At 46.5% G+C, this 14,708-nt stretch overlaps 1 protein-coding gene across 1 annotated transcript in view; it reads left to right on the top strand.

Moving 5' to 3' along the window:
- The window catches only part of LOC133345362 (phosphoinositide 3-kinase regulatory subunit 5-like), an 83,693-nt gene that overhangs the window by 29,699 nt on the left and 39,286 nt on the right, over nucleotides 1–14,708 (top strand). The window contains 2 exon segments of the mRNA XM_061556058.1: nucleotides 5,230–5,330; nucleotides 14,038–14,106. Of these exon segments, the coding sequence (XP_061412042.1) occupies nucleotides 5,230–5,330; nucleotides 14,038–14,106 (170 nt within the window).

Here is a 14,708-nt window from a genome sequence, read left to right as displayed (position 1 = left end):
CTCATTTATTTGGATGACGTTATCGTCTTTAGTAAAACTTTTGACGAACATCTCCAGAGGTTGCGGGCGGTTTTCCTAAAGATGCGGGCTGCTAATTTGAAATTCAAGCCCCAAAAATGCCATTTGTTGCGCGATTCGGTGCGTTATTTGGGGCACATCGTGGGACGCTCAGGTATTGCTACCGATCCCGCCAAAACGCAGTGTGTCAGCTCCTGGCCGACTCCCACCTCGGTGGGAGAGGTCAGGAGTTTCATTGGGTTCGCGTCGTATTACCGACGGTTCGTCGCTGATTTTCCGACAATTGCAAAACCCCTGCACGCTTTAACATCTAAAGGGGTTCGGTTCTACTGGGGTCAAGAGGAGGAGGCTGCTTTCTGCTCCCTTCGGGACGCCCTGGTAAAAGCCCCTCCCTTGATTTACCCAGATTTTTCTAAGCCCTTTTTGCTCGACACCGATGCGAGCAACACGGGTATTGGGGGTGTGCTTTCCCAGGTGGTTGATGGCGTGGAATGGGTGGTCGCATACGGTAGTCGGGTGTTGTCTCCTGCGGAGCAAAGATATTGTGTCACCCGTAGGGAACTGTTGGCAATTGTCTATTTCATCCAACAATATCGCCCATATCTGTACGGTCGGCATTTCACCGTCCGCACAGATCATGCGGCACTACAGTATGCCCTGCGAGTTCAACAACCATCGGGACAGTTGTCTCGATGGTTGGAGGTTTTCCAGGACTTTGATTTTGAAACCACCTACCGTAAGGGCGTTCGCCATACGAATGCGGACGCTCTGTCGCGCATGCCAACCACCTCCGAATGTGCATGCCTCCTGGGGTCGGGACGTTGCAGGCCTTCAGGGGACGCATCGGTTCCGATCTTGGCAGCCACCGACGACGACGAACCATTGGTTACTAATTCGATCGAACAACAGGGAAGAGATTCCCTGTTGGGGTTGCCCGTCACTGAATGGGGGCGCCTCCAAATGGAGGATACCTCCCTCCTCGGGTGGCGTCGTCGCGTCGGGGGTGCTGGGCGGGTGAAGGGTGATTCGGATGCATGGGAAATGGTGCAAGGTCTGCTGATGCATTGGGACGGCAAATCCCAGCGACATCGGCTGGTGGTCCCTTCTGAGTTGCGAGGCAAGGTGGTGTGGGCCGCGCATGAGCGCCTATTACACCTGGGGACCCAAAAGACTCTTGCACTGCTACAACTTGATTTTTTTTGGCCTGGTATGACGAGGGATGTTGGGGATCTATTGGGATCATGCCCTCGGTGTGCGCAACGGAAACCGCCGGCACGGGAGTCTAACCCGCCCTTGCAATCGATCAAAGTATCCAGAATAAATGAGCTTGTCGCGCTGGACATTTTGGGCCCATTTCCCGCCACCCCCAGGGGCAATAGGTATTTGTTGACAGGTGTCGAGTATTTTACGCGCTGGCCTATGGCCTGGCCCCTTGCCAACCAGTCGGCAGCAGCCATCGTGGAGGCCTTTGTTCAGGGATACGTCCTGGACAAAGGTGCTCCGGAGCGGCTGCTGACCGACCAGGGCAGAAATTTTTCCGGTAAATTACTCAAACAAGTCTGTGACCTCTTAGGCACGAAGAAAATTCGTACCTCCCCGTATCACCCGCAAACTGACGGAATGGTCGAGCGCCTGCATCGCACCATTACGTCAATGATGTCACAGCAGGTCTCGGACTCGCAGACTGACTGGGACCTGCATATTCAAGGGGTCTTGGCGGCATACCGGATGGCACCCCATGCAGCTACGGGATTTTCCCCCTTTTACCTCATGTACGGTCGCGAACCCGACCCGCCTGTTCGCGCCCAGCTGCAGATCCCCGACCCGCAAGGGAAAACTAAATTGGCTGACCACGTCAAATTTAATCTGGCCAAATTAACAGAGGCGCGGGATGCTGCTATGCTAAACTCGGACCTCCGTCAAAAGGCGAATGAGCGCCTCAGGCTGGGTCGGGCGCACGTAATACAGTGGAAGCCGGGGGACAAGGCATGGTTGCACTGTCCCCAAGTGCCCCTGGCTACCTCCCCTAAGCTGGCGCGGCCGTGGCGGGGCCCTGTGGAGGTGGTCGAAGTTTTGCGACCACAGTGCGTGCGCATTAAATGGGGGAAGCGGCGATGGTTCGTGCACCCCTCTAGGTTAAAACCCTTCGTTGCAGTACACAAACCCACTTCACACATGCGTGGCCAAACGTGTGGGGGGTCGACCGACTCACTGGGTCCGTCTCCGTCGTTCTCACCTAATGCCTTGCCGGCCGTGCCACCTCCAGGTGCATCAGGACTGACGGGCTCACGCCCGACCACCCCTCCTGGGGATACCGACGGTCGCGCGGCATCGGATGAGGTCTCACTCCGGGACGGACAATTGCCACCTTACGGTCCGCCACCCGGGGTTACCCCGTGTGAGGGGCCCGCTGCAAGGACGCGCGCAAAAATGCGCAGACTGTTATGAGGCCGGAAGATGTGTACATAGGTTGTGTTCATCGTGTGTTGTGTGGGTGGTGTGTTCCCTGCCCATTGAAATGTACATACGTTGGGTTCACCTGGTGTTGTGTGTATGGTGGGTTCCCTGCAAATTGTATATAGGTTGTTTTTTTTACGGAATTCGTATTTATTCAAGGGGGGTGCGTCGGGTTGTTTTCTCTTCTTGCTGTTGCATTTTGTTGTGTTCTTGTTGCTGTTCTTGTTATTGTTGAAAAATAGTGAGGCACACCCGCGGTCAAGGTGTAAATGCACTTTTATTGTCATTTTTGTATGTTGGCAGCCGGGACGGCTGCAAGCTATGCGGAGGGGGGTGATGTAGGGGTGTTAAAGAGAGGGCCCGTTATGCATGGCAGCCTATGGAAAACAAACACAGTGGGCGGGGCTACGTAAGTGCACGAGCAAGTGCCCTCTACGACGTCCGAGCCAGACACCCTGGGGGGGGGCTGGTTCGAACGTTATGATCCCCCGGGGCCCCACCCCTCAGGGAGGGGTTGGGTATAAAAGGGGATGTTTCAAAGGGCTCGGCAGTTATGTTTAAGCTAAGGGAAGAAGACTGAAGACGTCTTAGATAGAGCCCTGGACTCCCCTAGTTCGATGTCCTTTTCAGGGCCGGACAGGACTGAGCCAGCGGCGTGGTCCCGAAAGCCAGAGCCGGTGCTCTTGTAAGAGCTGGTCTGGAACTCCGGGTACCGGGCCCGACTTACCAGTGTCGGGCCAGTTAGCCTCCCCTAGCCCATTAGTGGAGGATTCGGGGCTAGGACAGAGTTAGCTAGGGGTGTATCCCGAGTTATACGGGTGAGGGGGCCGATACCCCCTCGAGTGTGTATATGCCCACTGTCGTATTGTGAAATAAATATACGTGTGCCTCAACCTCGGCGTCAAGCGTCTTCACCGGTACTTCACATGTTTGCTCACACACACTCACTCACACTCACTCACACACTCTCACACACACTCACACACTCTCACACACTCACTCACACACACACTCACACACGCTCACACACACGCGAAGATAGATGCGAAAATTCCTCCATGCAGCCTTCGCAGATTGTTGGGCACTGGCGATTGCTGGCCAAAAGAGCACTGATGAAGGTCAACACGCGTGGCTAAAACCACGTCCGGCCGCCTTTGTCTTCCCACGGGCTATGCGCAATGCGCTGCACACGTGGCGTGCATTGCACGTGCAATTGCGGCGGTGCCGTGACGTGCACGCACGCAACGCATGACGGGGAGTCGTGCCCTGCCTGCCGTTCTGTGAGCAGCGCACCTTTTGTGTGCGGCTACTTTCAGCGAGTGGAAAAATCGCGCACGCAAGCGCATGTTCGTCAGGTCGATTAATTACCTGCCGCTTGCCAGACTATTCAGAGGTATCCCCCCCCCCCCATCAATCATTTCGTATTGTAATAGTTAGTAGAGAGCCAATGCGTGCATTCAAATGTGTAATGCAGTGTCCCGCATGCCACAAGGACAGGTGAGTTATGAGCGCGCTCTCGGCATATAATAAATCTGTTGCGACCTCGCCAAATTACAGCAGCCAGGAGTACAAATTCGCCGGCTTGAAAAATCGGTGCGGCATTCACCGATAAGTTACTGCTTCCGATTAAATGTGTAATTTCGGTCCGTAACCATGGGTTAATCAACAGTGGCGATGTTACGACACAAAGCGTTCGGTTTGCTTCATGATGTCATCCCCCCACCCGAACCGCGACACGAGACTGACTCTTGCACAATTACCGCACCCCCGTTCCTCGTAATTGAGATGCAACGCATCCCAGAGAGCGATGGTGAAACTCAGCTCTCGCGTGAAGATGCTTCAGTGCAGGATCGCGGTATTGTGAGAGACGGCGAGCGCTTGAGATAGCCTCGATCATTTACGGATGAATGTTCGATCGTGATGGTGGTCGTGATGTTGAGCATGATGATAATGGTTATGTTGATTTTGATGTACGTATGTTGAACATCTTTCGCACCGCATGTGGCCAACCGTGCTAATCGGAGGTGTGATGGCCATGGTGATGATGACGGTGCCGAGATGTGAACGAACTCGTCTGCGATACAGGAGGGTTCTCGGTTTAGTTACCGACCCTGACACCTTTATATTTGGAGCTTGCATGTTCTCTCCGTGGTCGCGTGGATATTCATAAGGGCACTCCACGTTATAAATATGCGTTTAGTATTTGGCTGCTATAAAAAAAAAGATCCACATGATAAGCCACTTTCGTTGAGCTACTGTTTGTGGCCAGGTCACTTCTGAAAAAAAGCTATATCGCTCAGTGGGCCTTACCTGGTAAAAAAGATACAATTCTATCGTTTTTCGTTTTAATCGAGAAGTGGTTTGACCAAGGTTGATAATAAATAAGTGAACTGACTTCATGATTGCTGAAGTCCGGCGTTGCTTGATTGTGCTCGGCGAAAGATTACTCTTCTGCAAGATCACGATGATTATGGCTATGTTGATGATGATGATGGTAGTGTCGCTGATGATACTGATGATGATTATGATGTTGGTGATGGCAATATAATAATGAAAGTGATGTTATTGGTGATAACGATCATGATATGATGGTGTTAATTGTGATGATAAAGGTGGTGCTAATGATGTTGATGTTTACAATGAATCTTCGATCATGATGATGATGGTAGTGATGTTGATCATGATGATGAAGTTGATTATGATCATTGTGATGGAGATGACAATGATGATGACGGTGCCTTTGTGTATGTGCAGCCACCTTGGGCACAAACCGCTTCTGCTTGGATGAGCTCGTGAGCAGGGATGAGGCAAATCCTCCTGTTCTGCTGCGGTGTATTCTGGATAGGGTTAACGAGGTGAGCCATAAACATCACTTGCACCACATTTAAAGGTCATGTTTTTTTTGCATAGCACAAAATGGCAAAATGCATTTTTCAAAAATATGTAACCATTTGGAACATAATCACGGTGTCTGTGCAACCATGCTGTGTGTAATGATACGGGGTCATAGATGTATTTTCCTCGCCGATGAATACGGCTGCATGTTTTTTCTCTTGCAATGCGAACTGGCGAGCTGGAGGTGATCTGGATATTCAGGTTATGTGCCAACGATTTCAGACTTTTAGGAAACTCGTGTGACAATAATAGGAGCACATTTGGTATGCGTGCCAATCTTGTAGCGCAAGGCTGTAGCGAAGGCGCCGCTATGTTCCGGTTAGGGGGCGACGTTGCAATGTGGTTTTTACCCCAATTCAGTGACTTACGAGCAATTTTTATTTCGTAACTGAACGGTCGTGCATTTTCCGCACGATACAGAGGTTAATACTGTGGTAATATCACCACAATCACGCGCCGTATGCTCCACAGCAGACCGTAAAAATACCATGACATATTTTTTAAAGAATACAAATGGGCCATATGTGCCGGTGTCATGGTTAAAATGTTGTGTCTTTATTCTGAAATGTACTTACATTGCTCAATGATAAATATTGAGACCGCACAGAAATACTACGGTGGTTGTTGTATCATGCTTCCTTGGTTAGTTTTCTACCTTATCTACTTAGCAGCACCAAACCAGATCTGGGTCAATACTGCCTAACATTAGTGCTCTATGCTACCAACAACAACATCAACAACACGTGCTGTGCATTGGCCCATTTGGGTGAAGAAACATGTGTTGTGTAGAGGATTGTCCCCCCTTCCCCGACCCATAATCTGCCATTGACAGGACCATGTGAACATGCACTCATTAGAATAACGTGCTTCCACAGCCTGAGCACTTTATCACTGCAAACCGTTCAGCCGTAATTATCCGCGAGTGAAAATATACACAGAGCATAGACGGCTCACAAACCCAACAGGCACACGCATGATCTGCTCTAATTGATCAATACCGCTGGTGTCAGTTGAGGACTCCATCATGGATGGGTTCACTAAAAGTCAGAGAGCTTCTTTAACGTGACCGTTTGAAATAAGCGTTTTTTTAATCGATTAGCCCTGCACCCTTATATTAAAAAAAACGCTTCGCGTTCCGTTGCACATTTTTTTGCACTATAAGCTTGTAAACCGCAACTGATGTGATAACGCCCAAGGCGGCGTGGATCACGTGTCACAAAACCATGGGGAAAAATAGTGCAGATGGCTACAGCTAGATGATTAAATGATGCACAGTATTTACTCATGCTAGATGCTGCTACCCACTGGTTAAATGTATTTAATATGTTGTTCATAACAGCCCATGAAATCTGATAAGAAAAAACATTAGTGATGTGGTTATTATTGATGCCCCCAAGTAATATCTCAAAAAACAAGCATAAACGTGTTTTTTTTCGATAGGGTTTTATGTATACAGTGGATACATGCACATCCCTTTGTCAATTCACTGCTGGGTGATGGTATTCACACATGGCTTATGGGGATAATATGACCATAATTGGGAAAAAAAATAGGCTTTACCCCTTCTGGCAATAATACAGGCGTTAAGATGTTCAAACACCAAATAGACACCGATTGCAATATTCCCATAGAAATGAGACCACACCTCACCACGGTGGTCGATGTGGATTAGGCTGATGGTGGGCGAGCATAAGTTGTAGCTCCATTGCCCTTAGTTGGGCGACCACTTAGCCCCACTGCCTATAGCAACTCTGCTGTGTGGTCACCCATCTAAGCTTATTACAATCAATCTCGCAAAAACAAAAACGGCTCTATACTGAATTTGTCATAACAAATTCCGATCTTACAGCCTGCTGTGTGGGTCGCCCATTCAAGCGCCGCACAGACTCAACTCTGCTTCGTCTCTGAGATCCGAGAGTTCTGTTGCATTCTGGGTGTGTTTTCCACGTTTTTATTTGCGAGGTCCAAATATTCGCCCGGTAAATTTTTCAATGTCGTACTTGTACCACGATTACTATGTCGACACACAATAGACTTGTGACTGAAAGGACTCATACCCAACTCCAAATACTGTATTCAACGTTTAATCGATGGATTCAGTGACGTATATGAGTAAAGGGCTGCAGCATTGGTTCCTTTTCAAGCCAGATGACTTAGTGGACTGGTTGCAAAACTGTTTGCAGGCCTGTGTCCGATCAACCAGCTTATTACGATCAATCTAGCAACGTAAAAAAGGTATCATGCTGAATTTTCTTCATAATTTCTTGACCACAGTGGGTTGCTGCCTTGTCACCAATACCATGCTGTGTGGCCGAATAACACCACTCGCTTGCCCTCCCTGCGGAATAGGATTTTTGTTATAACAGGCGGTGGAAATAAAATGCAGGAAAAGATTGTCCAACTGACAGCAGCTACAAAAAACACTCAATCGGCACACATCGTGTCAGACTAAGCTTTGTTTTCTCTCCGTGAACTTAAAATTGTCTCGGATAATAATACTGCAGATGAACGATTTAACGTAACTTCTGTAGTTCTTCTTTTAAGCGATAGAGTGCTACGTGGTCAGTTATGAGTCACCTGAGCTCATCATCCTTCTGGGGTCGATACAATTGCTATCACGTAAAAAAAAGTCAACAATGGTTATCTATGGATATACTCGCACTCTTGCCCCCACCCCCAATGGATGTACTGCACTCTCCGCCCCCCACCATAGGAATGTGGAATGTCCACCACTGGCTCAGGTCTCTGAACACGAGATGAGCCACTTTCTCAATTCCTGCTTGAGCAGGAAATCACTTATAGCTCAGTGGGCCTTACCTGGTAAAATACAAATACATACTTTGCCTTGCAAACGTAATCGATCAAAGTCGACAGAGAGGATCTGATTCTGTGATGGCAGCCATCCCCATCCGATCTATTCGGTTTGGAATTATGGTCCGATCAAGCCTATGTGATATGGTCTCAAGCAATAAAGACCCGAATCATTCACGCTTATTGCATTAACTAGCTTTACTACCCGGCTTCGCCCGGGACTTGGATTCACCACGCCCGGCCGCCTTTGTCTCCCCAGTGGCGATATTTATACACCACACCAGTTACTCTTTTGAGGCTGAGTCGACCTAGGGGAGGCCCAGGACCGGTTCAAATAATCGTCAACGGTGGTGGCCGTGAGCGGGAATCAAACTCGGGTCGCCGGGTTCGTAGCGCAGCGTGCTAACCACTACACACAACTTTCAGAGTGCGTACGGCAGTAAACGACTGAAATAATAAACCAATGATGCGCGAAGAACGCCTTAGACCTGCAACACATTTGTATTTCACTTTACCCGCGATCAGCAGGCACACTCCGTTACGCTTCCGCACACGGGTCACATGACAGATGTGACGTCACAGCTCACTTGTCCTGCAAAATATATGCATTATTGCGCCCCCCCAAAAAAATATACAAAAGTGTATTTTTTATAATTTTTGCATAGTGTACAGTCTGGAAAGTACCCACATGGCAAATTTCAAGTTTGTTGCATCTCGGGAAGTACGCTAAACATTTTGAACAGACACACATAATCACAAATTTCCCTTTTATATATACAGTATAGATATCCCAGACGAGTTCATGACGATGCTGCGTTGGCAGTCGTGCACAAGCACAGTTAACAACAAAGCTAAATACACTCGTCAACAACACTGCAATGACCATTGCCCTGAAACGTTGCCGATATATATTTTTTAATTTTAAGGCCACAGTGTTGTTGATGAGTGTGTTGCGTTTGTTTTGCTATTAATATTCCAGACATTTATCAGTTATTTATCATATTTTCTCAGCAGCTCTCCCGCGATATGTATCACCTGATGACGATTGCTTGGGTTGAGATCGATACGTCGTGATATTTTTATTATGTTTTATTATTTTTTCTATCTATTTGACTTTACCGAAAGACCCAAATAATATTTAGCAGTTGTTTGGTGGTTTGCAAAATTTATATTTGGAACCTTGGATACAAAGACAATGAGCACACACCGAGTCAAATCTTATCCTTCGTCTCGTCTCCTATCCAACCTTTCACGGTCTTTCTCCAATATTCTGCACAGGCCACCGCTTCTGGTGTTTGGCATTACCAAATCTTGAGGAGCAGCATTGTGGTGCTACGAGGCATCTCAGGAGATGATCCGTGTGGTTTGCTTCTCCTGACAAGCACACGGTTCAGATGTGCAGAAGCTACCCCTCCTATGATTTCATGAGAGAGTTGCATCTGCCGAGACCACGTGAGCCATTTGGAATTGGAGCCCAGATGCGAGCTCCTCACTGCGGGGGGGGGGGGGTGATTCCTCGCTGCCTCCATTCAGCAGCAGCTTTTTCAAAGTCGAATGCGAGTCCGTGACCCGGCGTGACCCCCTGCTGGAACCGCAGACAACGGAAAGCACGGAAAGCCCGGCTTTCCGTTGAGCCCATCGCAGCGATCACGTCCGCTACCACAGTGCAGACTTGGGCGAACGGGTTAATGGCGCGCCTCTGCCGCCGTTAATTCATGAATTTATAAACGCGCGTTCTTCGGGTGATTAGATCACGAAAGTGGCTGAAATAAACCGGGGTTCGTTTTTTTCAGCCAGTGAAGCCTGCCGTTTGCACAGCAGATTGTTTTAATCGTTTACAAATTGTAACGACCCCCCCGCCGCCCCAAATGCAGACGATCGCAATCGTAAAGGCAATAAAGAATGGATCACTGCAAAATAAATAAACTGTAACTTATCTTACACCATCTTTCCCATTTATGAATCGTCGACCTGTCTCTGTACGCCATTAAGTTTTGTGTACATTGCCGGCCGTGCTTACATTGTGCGTGTGTTATCGCTTCTTAAAATGCACTATTGTAATATCCCACCTCCCATCCTGGCCAGTGGCTGGGAGAGACGATGAGAGATGATGAGAGACGATGAGAGACGATGAGAGATGATGAGAGATGAGGAGTTTCTCTAGCCCTGCAACTACCGCGTCAGTATATATATGTTTGGAACATTCCATGTCACATTTCCCTTGACGTATAAACCGTATTGCTTGCTTGGCTTCGGTGCATTTTCCCCGAAATTACCCCTCTCTATTAAACAACACTGCCTTTAAAGAAATAAAATATAAAATTAATCGGCAACTTTTCGGGTAATTTGCTCTTCTTCATAGCACAAGGGATATTGCCTGAAACTTGACTGATGATTCTTTTCCCCCTTTTTAAGGCCACAGTGTTGCTGACACATTTTGTTTTGAGTTTTTGTTAATTGTGCTTGTGCATCACGGCCAACGCAGCATGACCAACTTTCTATACATATACACCATATATATTATGGTTCTGAATAATTTCACATATTTTCATTACTATCTGTATTTTACCAGGTTAGGCCTAATCAGCTCTATATAGATATTTTTCAGAAGCGACCTAGCCACAAATAATAGCTCAACTTATCACGTGGTTTTCCCACCTGATGATGATTGCTTATGTTGCAATCGAAACGACGTGATTTAATTTATTTTATTTTCTACCTACGTGACTTTACCGAAATAACCAAAAAGTATGGATCCCTGCAGTCACGAAAACTTAAAATCTAGATTTATGTAGGTTTTCGCGACCAATAAATATATTTTATTCTATATACTAACTAGCTTGTTAGCCAGTCCTAGGACGGAAGCTGTAATATGGCAGTTGTTACCACGCAACTAAGTCATAAAACACTTGGCGTAATGTAACAGTAGCACTGTATTTAACGGACCTTCAATTACTTGAAATCCACTGTTCTGATCCTGACTTATCTTCCGCTTTCGTTCGCTGGGGTTGAAAACAATTGGAGTTCGATACAATGTCTGCAAAGTGGCAGAGAAATGTTTATTGTAGCATGATTTGGAAGCATAAAGTAGATTTTACCTTTTGTTGGACGTGCCGAAGAAACAAATAAAGGCACCAAATGCACCGCGATGCGTCGTAGAATTATTTATTGCCTTCACTTTCTATAAAGATACGTAAAATCGTAAGCGAACTTTCGCAGCTGCTCGCGTTAGTCAAACAAAGCAGACAGACATGAATAATGATGAGAGGGGGAGGGGCATGTCGAGTGACGTCACGCGCAGGACACACAGCCTTTTGCTCGTCATATGAGTTGCTGCGTTGATGTCTTTATTAACTTTACTTTGCATGAAGAAAGGTGAAAATGCAAGGTTATTTGGGTCAACAAATTTCTGTTTCCGCTCCACCTTGTTCATACGGAGTGACGTCACCCGTTCATGATTATTAATGAAGGGGGGCTGGTCCACGTGTAGTGACGCCACGTGCGTTACACACTGACATTCTTGGGTAAATATAGTAATCAATATGCCAGACACATTGTTCCCCCCTCCCCCCCCCCAGCGGGCGTTCAACACACCGCGTGGCAGTTAACGTGCACCTAGCCTGGCACAAGCGCCTTGGGGACGTCACCGCCACTTAGTGTCGAATGGCGGTTGTTGTTGATGTGTGCGTGTGAAATACTTTACTGAAAAGGAGCTCTCTGCTCCTCATCATAAAATCCTCACGGAAGCTCCACGGGTTCCTGCTCTCAGTGGATTCATAATTTGTTTTGCGGGTCAGATGGCGATGTGTTGTTGCGTGCGGTTGTTGAGCGGTGTTGAGATTTTTCTCCAAGGCACCCGGCAGTGCTGAAGCGGTAATATACAACGGCCACGTTTGTTCATCACGTGGAAACTTTATGCATCGCCTGTGTCAAGGTAGAGGAGGGTGTACGACATAGATTTTACCTAAGCGATCTGACCAATTCACTGTTACGATTCATCATTTACCCAAAAGTCAATTGTGAATCATAGCAGCGGATTGATGAAGCGCTGTAAAAAAAATCCAAAATCTCGTTATTCATGCTTGGCATTCAGCATACATATTGCGAACTCATAACAAATATATGCGCAGACTCGCGTCAATTGATTGTCAAATCTTCACTTCAATGGATTTAATATAGAGTGCGTGATTATCATGCAAATATGTGGATTCAATGTTATCTTTAAAATTGGCTGGCGAACTTTACCGATGTCTCATCTTAATGTTTGATTGCAAACATATAGAATGTGAACATTGTTTATCAACGTGCGGATCTGCAAATGTGTTTATATATATGCTGCATTGAAAAAGGTACAATATAAATAATACTGCAGTTTGAATACATTGCAAATTGTTACTCATTACCCTTGTCAGTAATACCAGTTGTAGAAATTCCACATTCCTATGACATGGATTCTTGTTTTTAGGGGTGACCACTTTTTTTTTATACCCACGAGTGATTATTTATCAGCCTTAAAAAGATTATGGATTGAGTCCACTCCCACCTAGATTTGAACTCAGATGTGAGATTGGTCATATTGCAAATAGTGCCAAATGGAGAGTTATTTCGATATATTTGCATATATAAATACAAAGACAAAGATTCAGTGTGTTGTTTACAGTATAAGATCGTGGGGCAAGTGCTGTTAGCAAACACCTATCAAGGTATCTGCACTGTGCACCAAAGAGTGGTTATGGTGAACACCACGCCTGGCCACCTTTGTCTCGCCAGTACTGATGTTTACACACTGCACCAGGTATTTATTTAAGGCTGAGTTGACCTCGGGCAGGGTCAGGACCGATTCAAATATTTGCCAGTGAAGTCTTGGAGGTCGCTGCATGTCTCTGGTGCAGCAGCTGCGGGATCAGGCGGAGGGTAGACATGTTGTGGTGGTGGATTCCACAGCGTTGGCCGTAATCACATCTCCCACCACTCCACCCAACATGTAAATACAAAGACAAAGATCCTCCATATAGCCTTAGCAGACTTTTTGAGCAAGTACTGTTAGCGATCACCTATGAAGGCCGCCTTGTCGCGTTTGTCTCCCGAGCGACGATGTTTACACATCGCATCAGGTACTCATTTGAGGCTGAGTCGACCTGGGAATGCCCAAGACCAGTTCAGATCATTACAATTATCTAATAAAAACTTTGTATTGGGGCTAGAATGCCATCTGTGAAAACGTGATCAGGATAAGCGTCGCATTCGGATGCCTGATGAAGCTTGGAGACCTGAATGGAGTTCAAAGAAATCGCAAACACCTCGTGAAAGATCCAACGGCAGAAGATCCCCGGTTTTGATTTTCCACAAAGTTCATGGTCCACCCTCAAACAGCTTCCGCACAAACAATGGCAGATGCGGATACCTGATGCACAAATGGATAATGGAAAACTCTCCAATGCGCGACTGTGATCATCCAGAACAGGACCGTACAATGTGTAATGACGCAATGCCGAATCCACAAAGACGAAGGAGACGTCACAGCGAGGCAAACTCCGCTGAATTTCGATTTAAAGCTTTCGTGACTATAGGGATTCATCTTCTTGGTTCTTTCGGTAAAGTCACGTAGAAGGGAAAAAAAATTACATAAAAAAGTAATACAATTTATTTTATTATTATAAATAAAAATAATAATACAATTTATTTTATTATTTTTACTTTTATTATTTTATTATTTTCCTTCTACGTGACTTTACCGAAAGAACCAAGAAGACGAACTCCACTGCTCTTGGTTCGACCACCTAAATGTGAAATAGTAGTTGTTAATCTGCCATCAATGTGAGCCGTGACGTGTGCCATTTTATCTCTCGTTTGCAGGTGGAGAAAAACTGCGACTATGAACAATTTGCTCCGCTGGCCATTTTGTTCCACACGGCCGTGATTCAAGTGAGTGCAAAAGTCACGGCGGCGTGCCGGTGATAACGGCACGCCTTTCGTCGATCCTCTGTAAGAATCGCCCTGCTATTTCGAGTGCAATTTCGTGGACCGTGTTGGCAGATTGTGCAAACACATTGTCAACGCATTCTGAATTGTCCAAACACAGCCTAAACTTCCTTATCGCTTAAACACAAATAGGCTGATGTTGTACGGGTAGTGACATTTTCTCTATCCACTGAAGAAGGGTGATATTACGAATCTTATTACCGTATTCACACACGCACATATGCAGTAGCCCTTTGTCAATCTACTGCCATGCGACTCACGGGGGTTTATTTGACCATACTTCATGACCACTGGTTAGCGCGGGTTGAAGGTTATTTTATTTTGATTAATAGGCTCAGAGTATTCACATTTCTACATCTTGCGTATTAATGAAACAACAATAATTATGAACATAGTTAAATAATCCACATAGATCAATCCACTACTGATTGAAAGCTGCGCTCATGCTATGTTGATCACGGTTTTTTTTAATTACCAGCATGGTGAAGTATGGTGAAACTACCCCATGACCAACACAGCATGTACGGGCAGCTCTCCATCGAGTA

Source organism: Lethenteron reissneri, chromosome 3, assembly GCF_015708825.2.
Source record: "Lethenteron reissneri isolate LAM-NWPU_2019-01 chromosome 3, ASM1570882v1, whole genome shotgun sequence".
In the NCBI taxonomy this organism is placed as follows: Eukaryota; Metazoa; Chordata; class Hyperoartia; order Petromyzontiformes; family Petromyzontidae; genus Lethenteron; species Lethenteron reissneri.
This window is presented reverse-complemented; position numbering and strand designations above follow the sequence as displayed.